General features: G+C 43.5%; 1 protein-coding gene across 1 annotated transcript in view; it reads right to left on the bottom strand.

Moving 5' to 3' along the window:
• Nucleotides 1-26,303, bottom strand: part of ADIPOR1 (adiponectin receptor 1) — a 46,842-nt gene that overhangs the window by 17,675 nt on the left and 2,864 nt on the right. The window contains exons 2-5 of the mRNA XM_069756403.1: nt 15,326-15,543; nt 12,466-12,591; nt 2,952-3,123; nt 2,385-2,571 (exon numbers count right to left, since the gene is read on the bottom strand). Coding sequence (XP_069612504.1) covers nt 2,385-2,571; nt 2,952-3,123; nt 12,466-12,591; nt 15,326-15,463 — 623 coding nt within the window. The 5' untranslated portion in view covers nt 15,464-15,543. The remainder of the gene's footprint in view (nt 1-2,384; nt 2,572-2,951; nt 3,124-12,465; nt 12,592-15,325; nt 15,544-26,303) is intronic.

The raw sequence follows: 26,303 nt of genomic DNA, 5'->3' as shown, positions 1-26,303 counted from the left end.
ATGAGTTCTTCCTCTCTGGTTTTCCCACTCCTTTTTAATTAATGCTTGTATGTTTTCATTAAGGGGAAAAACTTTACGCTTTTTTTGGCATAGTCCTCCAAACATAATATCCTGGACTGTTTTGTCAGGACGAGGGGTCCAATACCCCCATAGTCGATCTTACTGCCTTTACAAGGCCGTCAACCTCATCTAGGGGGAAGCAATGAAGACCTCCACTCATTATCCGAAGAAAAGAAGGAGGAGTCCTGTGTATCTGAGTTTCTACTCTCAGAACTGGAAGAGTCAGAGTTCATATAAGCAATAGGTTCTTTCCTATTAACTTCTTTTCATCTTTAAGGGAATTAAACACAGTTTCCACCTCTGATTTAATTATGGATCGTAACTCAGAGGTGAAGTTTGGGGTCTCCTCACAGAGGACTCGTCCTATACAGGAGTCACACAACTTATCCCAAGATTGCGGTAAAGCTTTTTCGCACAAGGGGCAGGTTCTGTGTTTTGTTTTCCCCGTTCTTTTTCTTGCCTAAGATAAATGCAGAAGAGGGAACCCCAATTACAAAAGCGAACTTTCACGAAGATCACTCACCAATCTGACGCAGCCACTGGTACCGGTTCTGGAGGAGGGGTAGGATCCTGAAGTGTTAGATCCGTAGGCGGTAGCTGGTTCACCACGTTGGAGTTCTTGCTATGCTGCGTGGAATGGCTACCGGACCGAGAACTCCGGGTGTCAGCAGAAGTTTGTTTCTTCCCTCCCCCTGTGGCTGCATTACTGAGGAAGCGCTCTTTTTTTTCTAAAAAACTCTACTGCGCATGCGCGCGCTGTCAGGGACCCGGAAATGAAGCATTCCGGTTCCAGGGCAGCGCCATCTTGGTGCACCTCACTCACTGCGCCGCCACCAAACCGGAAGTCCTCTTACTACTTCCGGTGCGGCACCATCTTGGAATCCAGGCATCCTATGCACGGCAGGTCTCGGAAGCCCGTAACTCCTATCCGGAGTGGTGGCTGCGCTTCCCCCCGCTCATGCTCTGGACTAATTGGTTGTAGTCGTGGCGGCCTCGGACACTGCACCAGTCGTGGCAGGGGCATCCCCGCTGCCAGAACTCGGACTGGCCGGCTCCGGATTCCTCGCCTTCGGTCGCTCTTTGGCTTTATACGTACGTCCTAGAAGGTTCCCCGTCAGGAACAGGAAATCAAACTGATGCAGGGGAGAGGTACCGCCCTTTTATCCTGTAGGTTTCCTGTCCCTGAAGGGCGGATCCCCTCTCTCTGGCGGTGCTGTCAAGGGGGACTGAGAAAACTATGTTCTGGTCATGAGCATCTATTCCTCTTTTAAAGCATCCCGCTATTTTATTAGCCTTGGCAGCAGCTCCCTGGCACTGGTCACTAAAGTTTAGTTTGCCATCCACCCAAGTCTTTGTCAGTGATAGTTTTACCCAGTGTTTTACCATTTAGTACATCAATGTACATTTTATTTCCTCCGTCCAAGAGCATGACCTTACAGTTATATATATTACAATTTAATTACCATTGCTCAGCACAAGTCTCCAACCTTCATTAATCCCACTGTAATATTACATTCTCTTATTTTGTGTTGAGTAGCTTTCAGAGTTTAATATCAACTCCAAATATTGAAATTCTACTCTGTATGACCTTTGCAAGGTCATTAATAAATGTTAAAAAGAAGAGGGCCCAATACAGACCTGTTCAAATGTGAACAATGAATATTTTAAGTTAATGTCTATAGTCTTTTGAGACATTACTCAACTTTACTCTAGTCCAATCTCGGACCATGAAAGGTGCCTAATACAGCACTTTTTTGTTATTCTTGTAAAAGAAAATCAGTTTCATAAACTGGCTACTAATTTGATTGTCTCCTAGCTTAGACTTCAAAGTATCAGAAGGCACCATCAGTAAAAGACATCAACAGTGATATCTGACCATGTTTAAATATTTTTTTATTACATTTCTTCTTTTAGTTATGATACCTTGTTTTTTAATTTAGAAAAAAAAATGCATGATTATGCATATACACTGGAGAATGAGCATCGATACGTCTCCAAAGCAATGTTAATCATTGTTAAAGGTAAGTTTCACACATTCCATATTGCAGTGGATATAACATTTTAAATTACATTATAAATTTGCTAAACATGCACATTTTTGCAGTCACTTTCACAACAAATATCAATGCAGGTAGAAATCTGTGGTGAGCAAGCAGCTAAATATGGTATTTTATCGTACTTGTTGATTCTGCTGTAGATTCCCCATGGATAGGTGGGAGAAAACCCCACTGAGGGTTCAACTTTCTTTAAATTTCCATATGGCTTTTTCACCTTACAATTGCAACTGTGTTCATTGTGCAGCATGTGATCTAAAACATACTTACTTAGAGAATGTGCGGGATACTTTCTCCGAGTGACAGTACACAGTGTGAAACAGCCAGGAGAAGCTGAGACACAACACTGCCCCCAAAAAGAACATTCCAAAAACCACCTTCTCTTGTAGCGGAGCCATGAAGTACATATTAGGTCTAAGCATCGTCAAAACCCCCAGGAAAAGGAATAGTAAAAAGCCTGCACAATAACGAAATTCAAACAAGTCAGACAAAAAAACAGAAATTAGAAGTGCATTTACATACATCAAGGTGTTCTAGAAAGAATAATTATTAATGTTGGGACAAAAAGCTTCATGACATTCTATTTTAGAAAAAATGTTCAGGAAAGTGTGAGCACAATGTGTGTACTGGTAAGCATGCTTGAAGGTCTCAAAAATACATAATCAAAAAAAAAAAATCACATCAATGGTAGACAGTTTGGAGAGACCAAAGATATTTTATCAATTTCTACAAATACTGGACATACAAGTTTATCCCATATGTAACGATATGTTATGATAAGAGACGAGATTCCTACAAGTTACAGCTTCCATCATATACTATATACCAGAAATGTACCTAGTAAATGAGTCCAGATATTTCCTGTCTCAGTATGTATTCTGAAAATGCTCCTGAAGCATGCCCGGAACGAAGGCATTGGTGGACGGTGTCCATGTAAAAGGTAATCATTATCCTTAAGCCAGTCGGGAAGCACGTCATATGGAATAACTCTCCACCGGCCTTCCCACACCTTTTGGACAAACAAAGAAACATATGCAAAGTCAAGCAGAACACTGACCACGGTCATCTTATTTAGCCATCCTACTTATACAAGATGCCGTTAGGAGAGCGTTTTATAAACATTTTCACCCATGAATCCTAAACCAAATTATGAATTGCATAGGTTTGGATTACACATCTGTCTTTTCATCTAGTACTCAGGTCCAGATTATTTACCCTTTTTAGCAACTTCCTGCTTTTAATGTAGCAATTTCATGACCACAAACTGTTGACACCAGAATTTAGTCTTGCAAAATGTAATCTATTAACATTAGCCGATTAGGTTTTGTGTGTGTTAAAGGGAATGCTAAAGGGTTATAGTGGAACTGTCCTATAGGTCCACCTTGTGCAAGTCATTGCAGCGGTTGCCAATTCACTACAGAGTACAATACAAACTTATCTTCTCTCACCCACAAAGTCCTCCATAGTTCTGCACCACCACACATCTCCATCATCTGTCTGTCACTCTACCCATGCTCTCCGTTCTGAAACTGATCTAAGACTAACATCTTCACTATCCCAGAATAGAAGAAAGACAGCGCCACAACGGTCAGTGATGAAGACCTTACATGTTTAATCTGCCTCCTGCGGCGACGTTTCGGTACAATAACCTTTATCAAGCTTGATAAAGGTTATTGTACCGAAACGTCGCCGCAGGAGGCAGATTAAACACGTATGGTCTTCATCACTGACCGTTGTGGCGCGGTCTTTCTTCTATTCTGGGATATGGACTTGCAGCCGGGCTGGACCCCTTGGCATTGACTTGCGCCAATATGCGAATGGAAGCTGTATGGACATAGGGTGCGGTTTTTCTCTTTTTGGATTTCTAACATCTTCACTAATCCGAAACTCACAGGTCCAAGACTCCTCCCATACTGCACCAGTTTTCTGGAACAGACTACACCGGGCGATACAACTAATACCTAGCCCCCACATTTGCACATTTAATTGGCATGCTAGGCAAGTGAATCTTCACAAGGTGAAACGTTTCCCTGAGTTCCCACTAAAATGCCTTTCACAGGCAGCACAGACACCAATGTAGGAGCTACAGGGTTCCTAGGCAGAGACTCTAGTATCTGTCCATATGACCACAATAAGCCGTACACTCCATAGAGTTGGCCTTTATGAAAGAGTGGACAAAAGCCTCTATACACAAATAAAAATTGTAAGGCTCATTTTGTGTTTGTCAAAAGACATGAGAGAGACTCTGCAGATATACGGAGGAAGGTGCTGTGGGTAGATGAGACCTAAATTGTACTTTTTGGCCATGAAGGTAAATGCTATGTCTAGCACCAAACCAACACAGCTAATTATCCCAAGAACACCATACCCACAGTGAAATATGGTTCTGGCAGCATTATGCTGTGGGGATCTTTTTCTGCAGGAAGAACAGGGAAAATGGTCAGAGTCAGAGGTTCACTTTCAACAAGACAATGACCCAAAGAGTTTGGAGTATGACTGTTTGAGGTTGTGGACAGGTGCCTTTTATACTGATAAGTTCAAACAGGTGCCATTACTACAGGTAATGAGTGGAGGACAGAGGAGCCTCTTGAAGAAGAAGTTACAGGTCTGTGAGAGCCAGAAATCTTGCATGTTTTTAGGTGACCAAATACTTATTTTCCACCATAATTTGCTAAATAAATCTTGCTAAATGAGACAAGTGGATTTTCTGGATTTGTTTTCTCATTTTGACTCTCATAATTGTGGTCTATCTACAATTACAGGCCTCTCTCATCGTTTTATATGGGAAAACTTGCACAATTGGTGGCTGACCAAATACTTTTTTCCCCCTCTGTATTTACCACTGACCATATGGCGGTAATAGTGTTGGTTTCTGTATAGAGATTTTCAGCAAGAGTGCGGTCATCTGCTGAGGTTCTCCTACATCCACTATTAGGGTGCGTCACCCAGCTGTAATTAAGGTTACCTGGTTAGGGGGACCCACTCAGAAGTTTTGCGACATCCTGAACCAAAACCCTAGCTACGCCTCTGGGCAGAGTGAAGGAGAGTTGAGCTCACAGAAACCAGCTAGTGATGAAAAACCACACTGCAGATTCACTAATGTAGGATTTTTTTTTCCCATTCACCGCTGCACTTTAGAACTAAATATGGTAGTCTCCAAGATAATATAAAGTAACTTAATGCATACATGTATAAAGTGCATCAAAATTGCAGCTGAAGGAAAATGGCAATGGTTTGGGGAGGTTAAATATTTGACTATTCACAAAAATAAGTAAAAAAAAAAAATAGAAAAATGGATATTAAGGCTTCTAGAAAATAAATGTATATTGAAAAAATACATACAAATAGCTGTGAGCCACACCAATTAGGTATGTGCACAAGTACTTGTGGCATCAGTTATCTTTTTCTAATCTTTATATGAGCGGGTGCAGGTGTACTTATTGACGGATACAGAAAATTAAATCAGCCAGGCAGGGTTCTGTACAGGAATGGAGCATGCGCATAAAAACAAGGGGAATTCTACACCTAGATCAGCGTGATGATAACTCAAAAGGGGGGTCTAGTCAGGATCCTCCAGTAAAGTAAGGGGAAAGAGAGGAAGAAGTAGGCGCTATTGGGAAACGTAGTTTCAGCAGTGTAAGGGTATGTTCACACTGTTTTTTCAGCAATTTTATAAGAGAGTCTGCAAAATAAAATGGCAGAAAACGACTTGCTAGTCATATATTCAGGCTTTTGAAGGTCTCTTAGAAGACGCCTGGCTGTCTAAATGTTTTGGCAACATTTGTATTAAAAAAATAAATATATAAAAAGCTTGTGTTTTATTTGGTTAATGGACTTAAAAAAAACACACCCCTAGAAAAAGACCACTGAAACAATCCAAAAACTACTCTAGAAAGAAATAATAGTGAATTGTGAAACTGACTAGCAGAACTACAAATCTCAGCAAAAGTTCTAATTTAACATATCCAGCTGTTAGTGGTTTCTCTGGAGTGTATACACAGCCATCATTGCATTCACATAGAGACAATGGGACATTTGAACAAGCATAGCTCCAGCAAACAGGCCCATATTAGCAGACCTGTTCTGAAAGGTGTAGGTTGTATAACTGCATCTCTTCAGAAGATGAGAATGAAGTGAAGGGGAGGGGGTAAGCAGCTAACTGCTGCATAGAAATCAATTGGCTGGAGAGAGCGGACTGGGATGTTAAGAGTTAAATCCACTCCATGAATGTATCTACTGCATTCTAAATCATGGATTGGAGGATGAGCTCCATGGAAACAAGCAGTACACTATGAAAGATAAAAGCGCTCATTGCACGAGAATTGAAGTTTAGAAAAGAAGAGCGCACTTAGCTTGATGGGTGGTGCAAACTGTGCTTGGGAGAATAGAATATGGAAAGAACAGCTGCGCTCAAATGGAATATGCTTTGCAAAAGTAGTGATACGTTTATTCACATGTATTGACAAAGAGGTATATACAGCAGGATGGTAAATAGCGAAGAAAAACAGCAAAGTGACGTTTTGACCCCACTTAAGGTACCTTCACACATAACGATATTGTTAACGATATCGTTGCTATTTGTGACGTAGCAACGATATCGTTAATGAAATCGTTCTGTGTGACAGCGACCAACGATCAGGCCCCTGCTGGGAGATCGTTGGTCGCTGAATAAAGTCCAGAACTTTATTTCGTCGCTGGACTCCCTGGAGACATCGCTGGATCGGCGTGTGTGACACCGATCCAGCGATGTCTTCACTGGTAACCAGGGTAAACATCGGGTAACTAAGCGCAGGGCCGCGCTTAGTAACCCGATGTTTACCCTGGTTACCATGCTAAAAGTAAAAAAAAAAAACACTAGATACTTACCTACCGCTGTCTGTCCTCCAGCGCTGTGCTCTGCACTCCTCCTGTACTGTCTGTGAGCCGGAAAGCAGAGCGGTGACGTCACCGCTCTGCTTTCCGGCTCACAGACAGTACAGGAGGAGAGCAGAGAAGCAGAGCGCAGCGCTGGAGGACAGACAGCGGTAGGTAAGTATCTAGTGTTTGTTTTTTTAAACTTTTAGCATGGTATCCAGGGTAAACATCGGGTTACTAAGCGCGGCCCTGCGCTTAGTTACCCGATGTTTACCCTGGTTACCGGCATCGTTGGTCGCTGGAGAGCTGTCTGTGTGACAGCTCTCCAGCGACCAAACAGCGACGCTGCAGCGATCCGGATCGTTGTCGGTATCGCTGCAGCGTCGCTTAATGTGAAGGGGCCTTTAGGGTCTTTCTCAAACTTCACTGTAAATAAACATACAGACCAAGATTAGTGTATACAAAAAAATGATAACATTTGAGTGCAGCTGTTCTTTGCATATTCATTGCACGAGAATGACAGCAGAAACAAAAAGCAAGTCATTCCCAAACTTGTTTATTTTTGTGCTATTAAAGCAATTTAATAACTTTAGAATACCCCTTTAAAAAAGATGACTCAGGTTTACAAAACTCCATAAAAAAGGTGCACTCCCTGAAGGGATTCCTGTGTGAACATAACCTAAGAATAGGAACACCCATTCAGCTTTGCAACGCTGGATGCACAGAAGAGTAGAAAGAAATTAGTAAATGACATTGATATAAAGTGGTAAAGTTATGTTGCGCCTAGCCTGTACATGAGCAATAACACTTACTGTGCGCTTTATGAAAAATAATGCAATTGGGGTAATAACACTTAACTCCTTAATAGTGATGAGCAAATATACTCGTTACTCGAGATTTCTCGAACACGCTCAGGGGTCCTCCGAGTATTTATGACTGCTCGGAGATTTAGGTTTTCTTGCCAAAGCTGAATGATTTACATCTGTTAGCCAGCATAAGTACATGTGGGGGTTGCCTGGCTGCTAGGTAATCCCCACATGTAATCAAGCAGGCTAAGAGATGTAAATCATTTAGCTGAGGTGAGGAAAACTAAATTCCCAAGCACTAAAAAAATACTCAAGAGGACACCCGAGAGTGCTCAGGAAATCTCGTGTAACGAGCATATTCGCTCATCACTAATTCTGAGGGCTATAACTTTTTTATTTTTTCACTGATGATGCTGTACGGCTTGTATTTTGCGGGACAAGATGACGTTTTCAGCAGTACCATATTTATTTGTATCCGTCTCTTTTTTTTTTTATCAGATAGATTTTTATTATCCGCAAAGAATAAACAATCAGAATATTTCTCATGGCAATGTTTCATTAAACATTTACAGATAACTTTTTCCCCCCGACCCAGAGCCCACCCACCCCACCCCGACCCACCCCAGAGACCTCAGCCAGAGCCACTTCCCATCATCATACAAACATTTGAATAAACATCCGTTATATTTCCATTGAATACTAGGTTCCCTATATTCTCATTTATCATCCTAATTCAAGTCCATCCACAGTTGCCACAGCTTGTGGAAGATGTCCAGCTTATTCCTTTTGGTGTAGATACTTTTCTCCAAAGTAAGTATATGCTCCGCTTGCTTAAGAAAGTCTCTTCTTGTTGGAGGTTCCTCTCTAATCCAAAATTTGGCGATCAATTTCCTAGCAATGAATAACAATCGTGCAATAGCTATTTTAAACATGTTGTCCGTAACAATTTCCTCCACATATCCCAATATGCAAGTCAGTGGAACCCTAGGGACAGAACATCCATACACCAGTTCAATACGATTTAAAACAACTATCCAGAAGGAGGACAGTCTAGGGCACTGCCAAATCATATGCAATATCCCCGCCTGGGATTGTGAGTAACCGTTTTACCTTCCTCTGTTCTTATGGAGTATACATGTGAAGAATCCCGCTGCGCAGAAACCACCACCGAGAGCAAATGTCCTACCTTCTCTCCCACAGAATAAAATGTTTCCTTTTGAAAGGCTCTCAACCTATCTGCCCTACGCATATGGAGTTCCTCGACCGCTACCTGAGCCGCCCTCATACGAAGTTGCGCTTCTCTTGAATTCTGAGAGGCCAGTGTCTCTTCCGCCACCCTCAGTTCCTCCATCACTGTATTGTCTTGAATTTTAGACTTAGTTTTATGTCTCGAGATGTCCCGGAATAAAATTCCTCTCAGGTATGCCTTCATGGTGTCCCACACTACAAGATTCCCCGCACTCCCTTCATTAATCCTGAAAAACTCCCCGAGTTCAGTTCCCACCTGTTCCATATCCAAATACTGTAGCCAGGAGGGGTGAAATTTCCATCCCAACCCCGTCAGACCACTCTTCCCAGTCATTTGTACCGAGACCAGTACTGGGCTATGGTCCGATATTACTCTAGGCCTATACTCCACCTCATGTATTAGATTATTCACCCCCCCATTTCCCAAAGCCTCATCAATGCGAGATAAAGATCCGTATGTTGCTGAATAACATGAGTAGGCATATGTCCTAGGATTACGCACCCGCCACAAATCTATCCATCCTATTTCTCTTAGATAATTTCCAAAAGGAGTAGAGTTCCCTTCACTTCTCAACTCCACATGTCTACCCTTGTCCCAGTGATCATTAGATATATTGTTCACATCCCCAACTATAAGGAGGGGCACCCCATCCCACCTACCCGTAATTTGTATCCGTCTCTTTGATCGCGTGTTATTCCACTTTTTGTTCGGCGGTATGATGATAAAGTATTGTTTTTTGTCTCGTTATTTACCGTATTTTTCTGACCATAAGACGCACTTTTTTCCCTCCAAATTTGGGAGGAAAGTGTGGGTGCGTCTTATGGTAGGGATGTAGCATGTGGGGAGGGGGCAGCAGCGAGTGGGATTGCAATGATATCCCACTTCAGGAGGCAGAAAAATGTCCCCACTGCAGGGAATCAGCTGCTGGGGAAACCATGTGGTCCTGATGATTAAGTGCAGTGTATATTCATTAGCTACTCCCTGCCCACCTATCAGCTGAGCGGTGAGCCGGCACACATGGATTCCTCAGCGCTGATTTCTGCAGCAGCTGGGGAGATCCATGTGTCCGGGGGAGGAGGAGGCAGCAGCAGCAGGATCCGGGGGAGAGGAGATCGCTGCTACCTTCCTGGGCTGGATGCTGAGTGCTGTGCAGGAGGACCTGTGATGATGTCAGAAGTGGGCGGGCTGGAAAATCACATGGCAGCACAGAGCCCTCCCTCTTCTTGACATCATCACAGGTCCTTCAGATTTCAACACTAGAATCTGCTGGCTTCCATTACCTGTGCTGTGGAAAGGCAACAAGAAGGAGGGCTCTGTGTGTGCAGTCATGGGATGCTTTTACCTCACCACAGTGTGGCTGGCTGCCACAATTAAGAGGTTAGTATTTGCAAAACACAATAAAGCACTCTGCCACTCCTTTAGTGAACTATACCTCCCAGCATGTCATAGGATCTGCAGGACATGCTGGGACTTAAAGTTCTCCCATGGGATTTTAAAGCAGCACTCCAGTGTTATTTTGCAGTGCTGGAGTGGTGCTTTCAATATCAGCCCTGCGTCCCCATTCTTATGCTCACCCTCCAGCGTCTTCATATAGTACTTCACAGACACCACACTGGTCCCGCAGCTTCCAAAATAATAACATACTATTATATATAACACCACATATAATAGTATGTTATTAAATATTTTACCACATTTTTTTGCTTCAAATATTATTTTCCACCTCTAAAACCTGGGTGCGCCTTATAGTCCGATGCGTCTTATAGTCCGAAAAATACGGTAATTTTTTTACAGTGTTCACTCAAGGGGTTAACTAGTGGGACAGTTTTTTTAGGTTGGGTCGTTATGGAAGCGACAATACTAAATATGTTTACTTTTATTGTTTTTTTTATTTACATAAAGATAAGTATTTATTGGAACAATATTTATTTTCTCTCTTTATTTAGGAATTCTCTATGCCACTGGAACGCTGCGATCTTGTTTGATCGCAGTGATCCGGGGGTTAAAGTGACGGCTGTGAGAATCAAATACTGCCACACATTCACAACAATTGGGTGGCAGTATAAGGGTATGTGCACACACTGAGTATGGTACTTGCAGAAGAGATTTATGCACCAAAAATCCATCTCTCTGCAAGAAAAATGCAGAAAATCTGAGTCTTTTTGATACATTTTTTTCCCCATTCATTTGAATGAGTGAAAAACACTGCAAAACAGCTGCAAGAACTGGCATACTGCAGATATGAAACTGCTGCAAATCTACAAGGAAAAGACAAGCAGGATGTGTATAAGCTTTCAGAAATCTCATCCATTTGGCTGGTACTGGAAACTGCAACGCTTTTGGTGCATAAATTTCTTCTGCAAATATTCAATATGTGCACATGGCCCAAGGAAGAGAAGTGGAAAGACATACATTAATTATATATGTATATGTTATGCCAAGTTTCAAACTATATACTTCACATTAGATGACACATTATCATGTCAAGCAGTATGCTTGGGAAAAATCCTGTCTGCTAACATTGGGCAGGCTTGGCACAAGTTTTACAAAGGTGTTATTAAAGGGCGGAAAGTCACAAGCAGTTATTTCTGTACTTGTCGCACCTATTGGAACAATTTATAACACTTTATAAGTTACTGATGTTCTGAATTACAATCTTCTATAACCAACACTTGGATTTCAGTAGGTGTAAAGCAAACCTCAGGTAAAAGCTTGCAAATGTTTTAAGACTTTAGAGAAAAGTCTTAAAGGGGCATTGTCATGTTATTAAATTGCTTTAGTTAGGCAGCATGAAAACAGGCAAATTTGCAACCAACTTGCTTTTTCTGTCTGCCTTCATTCTCTTGCTGTAAGAGAACCTGTTTCCTGAACCTGTGACCTGTTCAGCCCATCAGTTTCCAGAGCAGTTCTTCTAATCACAGCTCTCACTTTCCCTGGCTGTGTGCTTGTTCAAAGGCCGTGTTAGCTCTATATGAAGACTGGCAACTGTTAGGATGAAACGCCTGACCAGAAATGTCACTCAAAGAGGAGTGTTCACCCTCCAAGCAACAAAGAAGCAGGAAACTGCAGAGCTGTGAGCTGTTCAATAGACAACTTAAGAATATCCTTTTAAATAAGACAAGAATATATCCAAACGCAGTAAAATTGTTTTGTCATTTGAAACGTCATGGCGCAAAACAGTCGTCGCCTTGCAAATACCGCCTTCGTTCACAACCCCCAGTGACCACTTCATCGGTTTGTTGAATAAAGGTAGTAGAAGGGTAAGTGCCACTTATTATGACACCTACCAAAAACAATTGAAGCACCACCCATAATGTTGTAAGTTCTGGCCAGTCCTGTTACATGAATAAAGTGTCCTGTCCTCCTAAAAAGGTCTTTAGATACTGGTGTCAGTTTTTATATAACAGAGTAAGAACTATCATAGAAATGTCTATTTCCTCACCTTATAAACAAACTCTTCCATTTTCTCCATGGCATGATGTGCTTGAAGTGGTAGAGTCAATACTCTAACCTCCTCCTCCTCCTCCTCTTCTTCTTGAGACCCCTTTGCTGTTTGGTTTTCATTTCCCTAAAGCGGAATCAAGGCTTAGGTCATTACATGGCTTCTAGTATCATTGGTGCTTGCAAGCATTCAGTTCAGTTGGTCTGCTTTCTAGCTCAATAGAATTTTATGGCTTGTAATTTTACACCAACCCTTTGCATACGCCTTAATTAGATATCTTCTTGCTTTAGAGCGGTGTTCCCCAACTCTAGTCATCAAGGCCCACCAACAGATCATGTTTTCAGGATTTCCTCAGAAGATGAGGATTCCATAACCTGTGCAATGCTATGGGGAATCCCGATAACATGATTTGTTGACGCGCCTCGAGATGCTCTTGCAGAATTAAGCCATCCATATGAATAAGTGATGTAGTACTACATTTCCACTACAATGGCATCTGTATGGTAATTGTCTGGCTGGTCGCAGGTTCCTTTAACGATAACCTATGAAATGGCAGTGTTCCCAAAACTACTTCAAAGACTATAGCCCGTTTCTCCTAATGTAGCAAAGAGGACAAGGTTGGGCATTAAGAGGTTTTGTAGATCTAGCCATTTACATTTCTGAATCCTGATAATACAGGGTGGGCGATTTATATGGATACACCTAAATGAAATGGGAATAGTTGGTAACCCAGATCGGAGCGCTGAATTTGCAGAATTGGCAAAACAAAAATTTGAACATGACCCTCAGTTTACACAGAACTTTATGTGCAGTGATGAGGCAAACTTTTTTGGGTGACCCATTTATATGGATACACCTAAATAAAATGGGAATGGTGAGTATTCTTGTGTAGGGTGTCTTGCATTGAAATCTGCTGCAAAGACGCGGGTACTGTGTTCACCAGACATCAACACAATTTCTATCTGCTCCTCACATGCTAACCTCTGCAACATGTCAATGGCTGTAAACAAAGAGAAACTTGTAAATAACTCATGAAAGAATAAAGTTACGTTAAAACCAAGCACACCATTGTTTTTCTTGTGAAATTCTCATTAGGTTTGATTTGTCACAGGACCCTCTTCCCATTGAAAAGAATAAAGTTGGATCCAAAATGGCCGACTTCAAAATGGCCACCATGGTCACCACCCATCTTGAAAAGTTTCCCCCTCCCATATCCTAATGTGCCACAAACAGGAAGTTGATATCACCAATCATTCCCATTTTATTTAGGTGTATCCATATAAATGGCCCACCCTGTATAATGCAGCACAAACATTCTACAGACACAAAAAGAGATGCAATATACAAGTGCTTCTCAATAAATTAAAATCATAAAAAAAAGTTAATTTCAGTTCTTCAATACTAAAAGTGAAACTCATTACATAGAGTCATTACAGAGTGATCAATTTCAAATGTTTATTTCTGTTATTGTTGATTATGGCTTACAGACAATGAAAACCCGAAAGTCATTATCTCAGCAAATTAGAATAATTTATAACACCAGCTTGAAAAATGATTTTAAAATTTGAAATGTTGGCCTACTGAAATGTATGTTCAGTATATGCCCTCAATACTTGGACGGGGCTCCTTTTGCATCAATTACTGCATCAATGCGGCGTGGCATGGAGGAGATCAGCCTGTGGTAGTGCTGAGGTGTTATGGAAGCCCAGGTTGCTTTGATAGCAGCCTTCAGTTCGTCTGCATTGTGGGGTCTGGTGTCTCATCTTCCTCTTGACAATACCCCATAGATTCTCTATGGGGTTAAGGTCAGGCAAGTTTAAACCAGGTATTGGTACTTTTGGCAGTGTGGACAGGTGCCAAGTCCTGCTGGAGAATTAAATTTCCATCTCCAAAAAGCTTGTCGGCACAGGGAAGCATGAAGTGCTCTAAAATTTGTCCTGGTATACGGCTGCGCTGACTTTGGTCTTGATAAAACCCAGTGGACCTACACCAGCAGATGACATGGCTCCCCAAACCATCACTGAAAACTTCACACTAGACCTCAAGCAGCTTGGATTGTGGCCTCTCCACTCTTCCTCCAGACTCTGAGACCTTGATTTCCCAATGAAATGCAAAATTTACTTTCATCTGAAAACAATACCTTGTACCACTGAGCAACAGTCCAGTTTTTTTCTCCTTGGCACAGGTAAGATTCATCTGGCATTGTCTATTGGTCAGGAGTGGCTTGACACTTGTAGCCCATGTCCTGGATACGTCTTTGTGTGGTGGTTCTTGAAGCAATGACTCCAGCCCCATTCCACTCCTTGTGAATCTCCCCAACATTTTTGAATGACCATTTCTTAACAATCCTTTCAAGGCTGCGGTTATCCTGACTGTTTGTGCATCATTTTGCCACCACACTTTTTCCTTCCACTCAACTTTCCATTAATATGCTTGAATACAGCACTCTGAATAGCCAGCTTCATTAGCAATGAGCTTTTGTTGCATCCCCTCTTTGTAGAGTGTGTCAATGACTGCCTTCTGGACATCTGTCAAGTCAGCAGTCTTCCCCATGATTGTGGAGCCTAGTGAAACAAACTGACCTTTTTAAATGCTTAGAAGCCTTTGCAGGTGTTTTTTGTTAATTATTCTAATTTACTGAGATAATGACTTTTGGGTTTTCATTGGCTGTAAACCATAATCATCAACATTAACAGAAATAAACACGTGAAATAGATCACTCTGTTGGTAATGACTCTATATAATATAGGAGTTTCACTTTTTGAATTGAAGAACTGAAATAAATCAACTTTTTGATGATATTCTAATTTTGTGAGAAGCACTTGTATTAAGCTATTACACAAAGATTTCCGGTACTTACACAAGTTGAAGACTGGCCCTTTCTTTCTCTTCCCGTTTCCAAGAGTGGTCCCAATTCTGTTAACTCTAAGTCTTCTGGATCTCCCCGAGAACTACTGGGCAAGCTACCCTCCTGCCCTGATACTTTACAAGTGGACATCTGGCCTTTATATGGAGGGGTGGGGGAGGGGATTACAGTGCGGTTTAAGTCCAAATAGCCTGCTGTTCACTGTCTTGAACCTAAGAAACCAGGATAAGTTAAGGTCATTCATCCAAATAGATGCCATTTCACACGATACAATAATTAGAACGTACGTTCATGTGTATGTGTTTCAGTAAAAAAAAAAAAAAAAAAAAAAAAAAATCAGATGTTGGACTCCTGAAATCAATGCCACAAATTACATCTGTAGTTTTAGAGTATGTGCACACGTATTCTGGGTCCACTGTGGATTTTTCTGCAGCGGACTTCAGCAGATTTGATATCTGCATCGTGTGCACATATCCTTATAGTTACAGATTTTCATCTTTAACACATTATGCAAGCACCACAAAACAACTTGTTCATACCCTGCTAAACAAATACTACAAGTGATGCAATTCCTATACAGTGAAAAAATGCCTTGATTAAAGTGGTTAAAGGGACCTGACAGCTCATACATCATGGCCAATCCATGGGCACCAGGCACTGGCTGTATCTTCTCTGACTCTGGCTGCAGCATTTTGGAGAAAAGCATACTTTAAAAGCCTATGGGGACGGAGCCCCTCTGGTGGTTCTCCCCGCCCGCTGCCCTGGATTGGCAGGCTTCGCTGTGCGTGTACATTGGGCGTGACCTGTCAGTCAGTGACAGCAGAGAAGCCGACGGTGACCCGCGTGTCATCAGTTTCCAGCATGGTTGGTCACCAGCAGTTTAAGACTGAGATCATACAAGTAGCACCCGACACATGCTGCTCAAGGATCGGGTAGCATATGTCTGCTGTCAGATTCCCTCTACTATTTAAAAACCCAAATGATTCTTTCTGGTAAGACATAAAATAAATACTCTGATAGCGGCTTCACCGCCAATCTCTATAATGACTGCCTACCTTGAGTAAGCAATATACTTTTGGTAAAATGATTTCCCGCAGGAGAACTGGCCCCTATAAAAGTGTTATACTGTTTATGTACTTTGCTCAAGGCAAATAATATAGGAATAAACTCCCAGGGTCAAATTTAAAAAGGTTTTCAAAACAGATATCATATTTATCCTGAAAGGCCCTCTTCGGCACAAGTAATAATTTACCATACAAACAATAAGGCAGCAGTGATGTTCCCTCCATCTAACATTACTGATCACATTGCGTGGGGGTAGTGTAGTGTAAGCTAAATCTTTGACATGATGGAAAGTATATGACGTCCTACGGACAAATTGTCACTGTGGCCGTATTGTTTACAGTCAGCATTAGAAGCTAACGGATACGGAGCTTTCTGGTTTCAGAATTGTGTAGTGACAGGTCTGCAATTTTAGAATGTGTTCAGATTCTAAATTTACTCTCCATTGATGGCAGACTTGCGTGAAGCTTATTTTGCTCCTTTTCATGGTCCTAGTAATTCTAAAAAAAAAAAGGTTTATTTTTATAGAAAACGAGCCATTTTTTTGACTACAAAAAACTGAAAACGCAAAGTGTGAATAGAAGATGTGAATGTTTTGTAAAAACACACAACAGTCACATCTTCCGCCCTTCATTAGGCCCAGACGTTCCTAGTGTGTTCTCGGCGAATGCGTCTAATCACGCTGGGAGCACGACCTGAAGAGAGCTGGGACCACAGTCTTCAACATTACTGTTAGTAACACTCTACCCTGTCATGGGTTAAAATCCTACAGAGCATGCAAGGTCCACCTTCTCATGCCAGAACATGTCCTGGTCCATTTAAAGTCCATCAATGACAATCTGGATGAGGCATGGGAGAAGGTCATGTGGTGAGATGAGACCAAAATAGAACTTTTTGGTATCAACTCCACTCGCCGTGGAGGATGAGCACAACCCCAAGAACACTGTCCCAACCATGAAGCATGGTGGGGGAAACATCATACTTTAGGGATGCTTTTTTGCAAAGAGGACAGAAGGACTCCGTATTGAAGGGAGGATGAATGACATCATGTATTGCAAGATTTTAGCCAACAAGCTCCTTCCTCAGTAAGAGCATTGAAGATAGGTCGTGGCTGGGTCTTCCAGAATGAATGCTCGTTACTCGAGATTTCCGAGCATGCTCGGGTGTTCTCTGAGTATTTTGGGCATGCTTGTAGATTATGTTTGTGTCACTGCAGCTGCAATCCATGCATGTGTTCAGGTTGTCGAACAGCAACAAATCATGCAGTTGTGGTAACACAAACAGTCTACGAGCATGCCCAAAATGGAGAACACCTGAGCATGTTTGGAAATCTCGAGTAACGAGAACACTCGCTCATCACTAATGACATAATCACTGCAGCCACTTGGCACTTGGGCCTTTAGTACTGACTTGTCCTAGTACTATTCGGACAAATGACAGATCTGGTTTAAAAGTGTGCAGGTGGCCAACTAGGAAACACGACACACAATTATTGATATGTGTCCTTATGGTGACCTACCAGCAGCAGAATCACCAGCAAAAGCCATCTATGGCTGTTCGGGGTCAGCCCCATGATTTAAAAAAAAAAAAAAAAAAAAAAAAAAAAAACAGTCCTGGAATACTTCTTTAAAGTAAGCTTCTAACATTTATTAAAGGGCACTGGTCACTGGTCATATAAAATGGTATCTGACCTGCAGGCAAAATGTTACAGAGCAGGAGGAGCTGATCAGACATTTTATGGAAGAGATTCAGTATAACTTGCATTTTACTCACTGAAATCCCTGGTGTCTGCACTCATGAGTCCAGTGGGCGGGTCCAATCCAGTGATTGACAGTCTTCCCTGTATGACTCTGCATGCAGATAGCTGTCAGTCACTGAGTAGGAGGCCAACATAGAAAAACCCTTGCAAAATCATACTGAATAGTATTAAAATTCACAAAATAGATAATAAAACCTGATGTGATGCGAGATGATCCAGGTTTCAACAAACCCTTTATCACTCTGGTTTTTAGGTTTTCATTGTCTATTTTGGGGTATTTTAATGCAAAGCTAATATACGTTTCTAAAGGCTTTTTGTCTCGGTCAGCCCCCCATCCTGACGCCTAGCCATTAGCGGCGTTCTGTCACACAGCCCATACTGGACACACACAAATTATTGTGCTTGAAAAAGGTACACTTCTTGGACCGAAACATCGCCATCATGGGCTAAATAAAACAGCCCTCTTTTCACAAATAACGGTGTGCTGTATCTGTGATATATATATATATATATTCATATCTATATATATATATAATTGTCTAAGGGTTTGTCTGTCTGTCTGTCCTGGAAATCCCGCGTCTCTGATTGGTCGAGGCCGCCAGGGCACAGCATGGCGACGATGATGTCATAAAGGTTGCCTCGACCAATCAGCGACGAGCACAGTATCGACGTAGATGTCATAATGGTTGCCATGGCGACGATGTCAAAGGTTGCCTCGACCAATCAGCGGCGGGCACAGTCTGCCGCGTATTCTGGAATCATCATTGTCCATATACTACGTGGACATGCATATTCTAGAATACCCGATGCGTTTGAATCGGGCCAACATCTAGTCTATTATATAATTGTCTAAGGGTCACTTCCGTCTTTCTGTCTGTCTTTCTGTCACGGATATTCATTGGTCGCGGCCTCTGTCTGTCATGGAATCCAAGTCGCTGTTTGGTCGTGGCAAAACGCCCACGACCATTGCCACGACCAATCAGCGACGGGTGCAGTTCAGCGGCAACATGGCTGGTCCTTCCTCCCCGCAGTCAGTGCCCGCTCCGTACTCCCCTCCAGTCAGCACTCACACATGGTTAATGGCAGCATTAACGGACCGCGTTATGCCGCAGGTAACGCACTCCGTTAACGCTGCTATTAACCCTGTGTGACCAACTTTTTTACTATTGATGCTGCCTATGCGGCATCAATAGTAAAAAGATCTAATGTTAAAAATAATAAAAAAAATAAAAAATCATTATGTACTCACCTTCCATGGGCCCCCGGATCCAGCCGAGGCCTTTCCCGCTCCTCGCAACGCTCCGGTGACCGATCCATGCATTGCGGTCTCGCAAGATGATGATGTAGCGGTCTCGCCATCATCTCGCAAGACTGCAATGCACTCTTGGGACCGGAGCGTCGCGAGGAGCATTGGTAAACGCTTCGGCTGGATCCGGAGGCCGACGGAGGGTGAGTATATAACTATTTTTAATTTTAATTATTTTTTTTTTTAACAGGGATATGGTGCCCACATTGCTATATACTACGTGGGCTCTGTTAGATACTGCGTGGGCTGTGTTATATACTACCTCTCTGTGCTATATACTATATGCGAGGAGTGGGAAAGGCCTCGGCTGGATCCGGGGGCCCATGGAAGGTGATTACATAATGATTTTTTTTTTTATTATTATTATTTTTAACATTAGATCTTTTACTATTGAGGCTGCATAGGCAGCATCAATAGTAAAAAAAGTTGGTCACACAGGGTTAATAGCAGCATTAATGGAGTGCGTTACACTGCGGCATATCGTGGTCCATTAGCGCTGCCATTAACCCTGTGTGAGCGCTGACTGGAGGGGAGTACGGAGTGGGCACTGACTGCGGGGAGGAAGGAGCAGCCATGTTGCCGCCGGACTGCGCCCGTCGCTGATTGGTCGTGGCAATGGTCGTGGGCGTTTTGCCACGACCAAACAGCGACTTGGATTCCATGACAGACAAAAGCCGCGACCAATGAATATCCGTGACAGAAAGACAGACAGAAAGACGGAAGTGACCCTTAGACAATTATATAACAGATATAGATAGATATACACACACTAGATGGTGGCCTGATTCTAACGCATCGGGTATTCTAGAATATGCATGTCCACGTAGTATATTGCCCAGCCACGTAGTATATTGCACAGCCACGTAGTATATTGCCCAGCGACGTAGTATATTGCCCAGCCACATAGTATAATAGATGGCCTCCATTTTGAGGGTGAATCTCTACTGGTCTCAGCAGATGTTGAGTCCCTATACACCAGCATTAGACACAAGGATGGTATTGCTGCGGTTAAGTTCTTTTAGAAACATCTACCATGTCTATTGGACTTAGGGGACTCCTGCTGAGACTACTGGAGTTCACCCTCTCACACAATTTCTTTGTGTTTAAGGGGTCCTTCTACCTGCAGCTCCAGGGGACGGCCATGGGGGCGGCCTTTGCGCCGGCCTATGCCTGTCTGTTCCTGGGGCTGTGGGAGAGGGACCTCTTCCTGTCAGACGGGTTGTCATCGGTGGACCATATCCCCTTTTGGGTGCGGTACATCGATGACATCCTTTTTGTCTGGCAGGGTGGGGCCATCGACCTGGAGCAGTTCATTAAGCGTCTCAGCAGCAACGACCTGAATATTAGACTCACCTGTGTTTGGGATAAGTCTAGTATTAGTTTTCTTGATGTATTGGTCGGTAAGGATGAGTCTGGGGCTATATATACCGACATTTTTCGTAAATCTACATCAACTAACATGGTATTGCATGCATCTTCTTGCCACCCCAGACACATGGTGTCCTCTATACCGGTCGGCCAGTTCCTTCGCTTACGGAGGATCTGTTCTACAGACTCCGATTTTGAGAAACGTGCTATGGAGCTGACCACCCGTTTTAGTGAACGGGGTTATAGTAGACGGAACATAAAAAAAGCTTATCATAGGGCTAAACACTCTACGCGTAATCGTCTACTATATAGACCCCAGGGTGATGATAGATCTAATGGTGGTGACCAACTTCGATTTATCACCACCTATAATCCCCAGGCTGACAGAATAAGATCGGCACTGACCAGAGCTTGGCCCATTCTGCAAACCGACCCCATCATTGGGAAATTTCTTCCAAAGAGACCCCTTCTGACTTTTAGGCGAGCGAGGAACCTGAGAGATCTGTTAACGAGGAGCCATTATGATGGGCAGGGTCCTAGAACATTCTTGGATGAGATACCGGCCCTGGGGGGATCTGTACCATGTGGTCGTTGTGTCGCATGCCCGAACATGGATAGATGTGACAAATTTTTTAATTCTAATGGGTCCAAAGAATATACTATCAGGAGACGCATTACATGCACCTCCCGATATGTAATCTATTACGCCACCTGCCCGTGTGGATTGATCTATGTCGGGATGACCTCGAGGCAGCTGAAGGTCAGAATTAGGGAGCATGTCCTGGGGATTGAGGCAGCTGCTACTCAGGATACATATCTTTTGAAGACCATCCCTAGGCATTTCCTATTGTTCCATCAGAGTAATGGCTCACTCTTTAGGGTCCGCGGTATCGACATATTGAATGTCAATATTCGCGGGGGGAATTTATTTAAGCGCCTCGGCCAACTAGAGACACGCTGGATTTGGTTACTAAATACGGTGTGTCCGATGGGCTTGAACGAGAATATTAGCTACGCCCCTTACCTGTAATCGTCGTATTGCTGTGCCATATCTTGCCTCTCCGCATCTGTGTTGTTTTTTTGATTTTAATACTTTTTTTTATTCTTGTTATCTAGGATCCGTAATCTTTAATATTGTTCTTTGAATATTGGTGGTGTGTACTGTAGTCGGCAGTATAAAGAATGAAGGGCGACAGGACAAGCGGACATGAGAAATTCTACAGATATTTGTATCCCTGTGGCATAATTTCATTTGCATATTTATACAATGTTAAACTTATATTTTGCCTTTTCTTCTACATGCCTTTGTTTGTGCCTGCTGTGGTCGTATTGCCAGTCTTATTTATCTTACCACTAGGTGCTTTATGTATAATATTTTTTGATATTGTATGGCCCGTGGGCAGTGCAACTGGCATGTTGTGTGTTATGTGTATTCTAGTAATTAGGGCCCGTTTCTTCCATCCTTGTACTGGTTCTTTAGCACAAAATCTACTCCCCAGTATAATACATATTAGTGTCTTGACATAGGCTATGTAAGTTTTGCTTTTTGTACGTTAGATAGTCCGTGCGTTGTGGTGTGCCATCTATTTTTGTGCCCCTGGGCTGATTTTTATGTCCGTTTGGTTCCTGCACGTCCCTGCCCTCTTCTCTGCCCTTTTCACTAATGGCCGCCGCACATCTTCTATATTCGCGCGCATGCACCGCTCTCCTCTTGCAGCCCCGGCTACTTGTTATGCACTTCCGGATTACGTGGGGCCCGCGTACTTCCGGTTGCGCTGACTGGATGCTAGGGGCGGATGGAGGCGGCGCTGCATGGCGCGATCATTGCGGTCCTCTATAAATGACCGGTCCTTGCCCATATGACACCATGCGCCCCCTGAGGAAGGTACAGCTACCGAAACGCGCGTCGGGGTGTCCCGGTGTCCCCTGTGCTGGTCCGGATCCACTACAGCAGGTAACACGCACAGTGGACCACTGTGTCCACATGCCTCACTTTACATCTTTGGTGCAGTTTGCATGATACTATTTAGCCATGTCTGTGGTAGTTCTGCTGATAATTGTATGAGCAGTAGGTGGTTGATATGAGGCTATGTATGCGTTGTTATGCCAGCTGGGTGGTCCTGACCGTTACTAGGGTCACCGTACCTTGGATGACTGCTCTTTGATGATGCCTGTGGCATGTATTTTGTCATCTGCTGGTCTTATTTTTCATTATTTGTCTGGTTTATTGTATGTAATTTTTAGACTGTTTTTGTAATAAAGATACTTTTATTGGATTCAGTGACTGCATTTTCTTTTGGTTGTTCTACGTAGTATAATGCCCAGTGATGTAGTATATTGCACAGCCACGTAGTATATTGCACAGCTACGTAGTATATTGCACAGCCACGTAGTATAATGCCCAGTGATGTAGTATATTGCCGAGACACGTAGTATACTGCACAGTGACGTAGTATATTGCCCAGCCACGTAGTATAATGCCCAGCCACGTAGTATAATGCCCAGTGATGTAGTATATTGCACAGCCACGTAGTATATTGCACAGCCTCGTAGTATAATGCCCAGTGATGTAGTATATTGCCCAGTCACGTAGTATATTGCACAGCCACGTAGTATATTGCACAGCCACGTAGTATATTGCCCAGCGACGTAGTATATTGCCCAGCCACATAGTATATTGCACAGCCACGTAGTATATTGCACAGCCACGTAGTATATTGCACAGCCACGTAGTATATTGCACAGCCACTTAGTATAATGCCCAGTGATGTAGTATATTGCGCAGCCACGTAGTATATTGCGCAGCCACGTAGTATATTGCCCAGTGACGTAGTATACAGCACAGAGCCACGTAGTATATTGCACAGCGACGTAGTATACAGCAGAGCCATGTAGTATATTGCCCAACCACGTAGTATATTGCCCAGTCACGTAGTATATTGCCCAGCCACGTAGTATATTTGCCAACCACGTAGTATATTGGCCAACCACGTAGTATATTGGCCAACCATGTAGTATAATGGCCAACCACGTAGTATATTGCCCAGTGACATAGTATATTGCCCAGCCACGTAGTATATTGCACAGCTACGTAGTATATTGCACAGCCACGTAGTATAATGCCCAGTGATGTAGTATATTGCCGAGACACGTAGTATACTGCACAGTGACGTAGTATATTGCCCAGCCACGTAGTATAATGCCCAGTGATGTAGTATATTGCACAGCCACGTAGTATATTGCACAGCCTCGTAGTATATTGCACAGCCACGTAGTATAATGCCCAGTGATGTAGTATATTGCCGAGACACGTAGTATACTGCACAGTGACGTAGTATATTGCCCAGCCACGTAGTATAATGCCCAGCCACGTAGTATAATGCCCAGTGATGTAGTATATTGCACAGCCACGTAGTATATTGCACAGCCTCGTAGTATAATGCCCAGTGATGTAGTATATTGCCCAGTCACGTAGTATATTGCACAGCCACGTAGTATATTGCACAGCCACGTAGTATATTGCACAGCCACGTAGTATATTGCACAGCCACGTAGTATATTGCACAGCCACGTAGTATAATGCCCAGTGATGTAGTATATTGCGCAGCCACGTAGTATATTGCGCAGCCACGTAGTATATTGCCCAGTGACGTAGTATACAGCACAGAGCCACGTAGTATATTGCACAGCGACGTAGTATACAGCAGAGCCACGTAGTATATTGCCCAACCACGTAGTATATTGCCCAGTCACGTAGTATATTGCCCAGCCACGTAGTATATTTGCCAACCACGTAGTATATTGGCCAACCACGTAGTATATTGGCCAACCACGTAGTATATTGGCCAACCATGTAGTATAATGGCCAACCACGTAGTATATTGCCCAGTGACATAGTATATTGCCCAGCCACGTAGTATATTGGCCAGTCACGTAGTATATTGCCCAGCCAGGTTTGTCACAGGTTAAAAAATAAACATATACTCACCTTTCCGAGGGCCCCTTGTAGTCCACGGCAGCTTCTGGTCCCAGGGTTGGTATGAGCGCAGGACCTGTGATGACGTCGCGGTCACATGACCGTGACGTCATAGCAGGTCTTTCTAGCGCAGGCGCGCTGGGCCTGTGATGACGTCGCGGTCACATGACCGTGACGTCATGGCAGGTCCTTCTTGCGCAGGACCTGTGATGACGTCGCAGTCACATGACCGTGACGTCATGGCAGGTCCTTCTCCCATACCATCTTTGCCACCGGATCCTGCAACGGAAGATGGCGGCCGGCGCGAGCGACTACGAAGGGTGAGTATAGCAGGGTTTTTTTAAAAATTATTTTTAACATTACATTTTTTTTTTACTATCGATGCCGCATAGGCAGCGTCAATAGTAAAAAGTTGGGGACACACAGGGTTAACGCGATCCGTTACCGCCGTCATTAACCCTGTGTTAGCGGTGACCGGAGTATGCCATTGTGGCCCGATTCTAACGCATCGGGTATTCTAGAATATGCATGTCCCCGTAGTATATGGACAATGATGATTCCAGAACTCACGGCAGACTGTGCCCGTCGCTGATTGGTCGAGGCAACCTTTATGACATCATCGTCGCCATGGCAACCATTATGACATCTACGTCGATACTGTGCCCGTCGCTGATTGTTCGAGGCGAATTCGTGGCAGACTGTGCCCGTCGCTGATTGATCGAGGCAACCTTTATGACAGCATCGTCGCCATGCTGTGCCCGTCGCTGTTTGGCCGAGGCCTGGTGGCCTCGACCAATCAGAGACGCGGGATTTCCAGGACAGACAGACAGAAAAACCCTTAGACAATTATATATATACTAGATTGTGGCCCGATTCTAACGCATCGGGTATTCTAGAATATGCATGTCCCCGTAGTATATGGACAATGATGATTCCAGAATTTGCGGCAGACTGTGCCCGTCGCTGATTGGTCGAGGCAACCTTTATGACATCATCGTCGCTGTGCCCGTTGCTGATTGGAGACGCGGGATGTCTCTGTCCTTTATGACATCATCGTCGATGTGGCCGTCGCTGATTGGTCGAGGCCTGGCGGCCTCGACCAATCAGAGACGCGGGATTTCTACGTCGATACTGTGCCCGTCGCTGATTGGTCGAGGCCGCCAGGCCTAATTCTAATGCATCGGGTATTCTAGAATATGCATGTCCCCGTAGTATATGGATAATGATGATTCCAGAATTCGCGGCAGACTGTGCCCGTCGCTGATTGGTCGAGGCAACCTTTATGACATCATCGTTGCCATGGCAACCATTATGACATCTACGTCGATACTGTGCCCGTTGCTGATTGGTCGAGGCCGCCAGGCCTCGACCAATCAGACGCGGGATATCTACGTCCTTTATGACATCATCGTCGCTGTGACGTCGCTGATTGGTCGAGGCCGCCAGGCCTCGACCAATCAGAGAGGCGGGATTTCCAGGACAGACAGACAGAAAGACAGAC

This window comes from Ranitomeya imitator, chromosome 3, assembly GCF_032444005.1.
Source record: "Ranitomeya imitator isolate aRanImi1 chromosome 3, aRanImi1.pri, whole genome shotgun sequence".
In the NCBI taxonomy this organism is placed as follows: Eukaryota; Metazoa; Chordata; class Amphibia; order Anura; family Dendrobatidae; genus Ranitomeya; species Ranitomeya imitator.
This window is presented reverse-complemented; position numbering and strand designations above follow the sequence as displayed.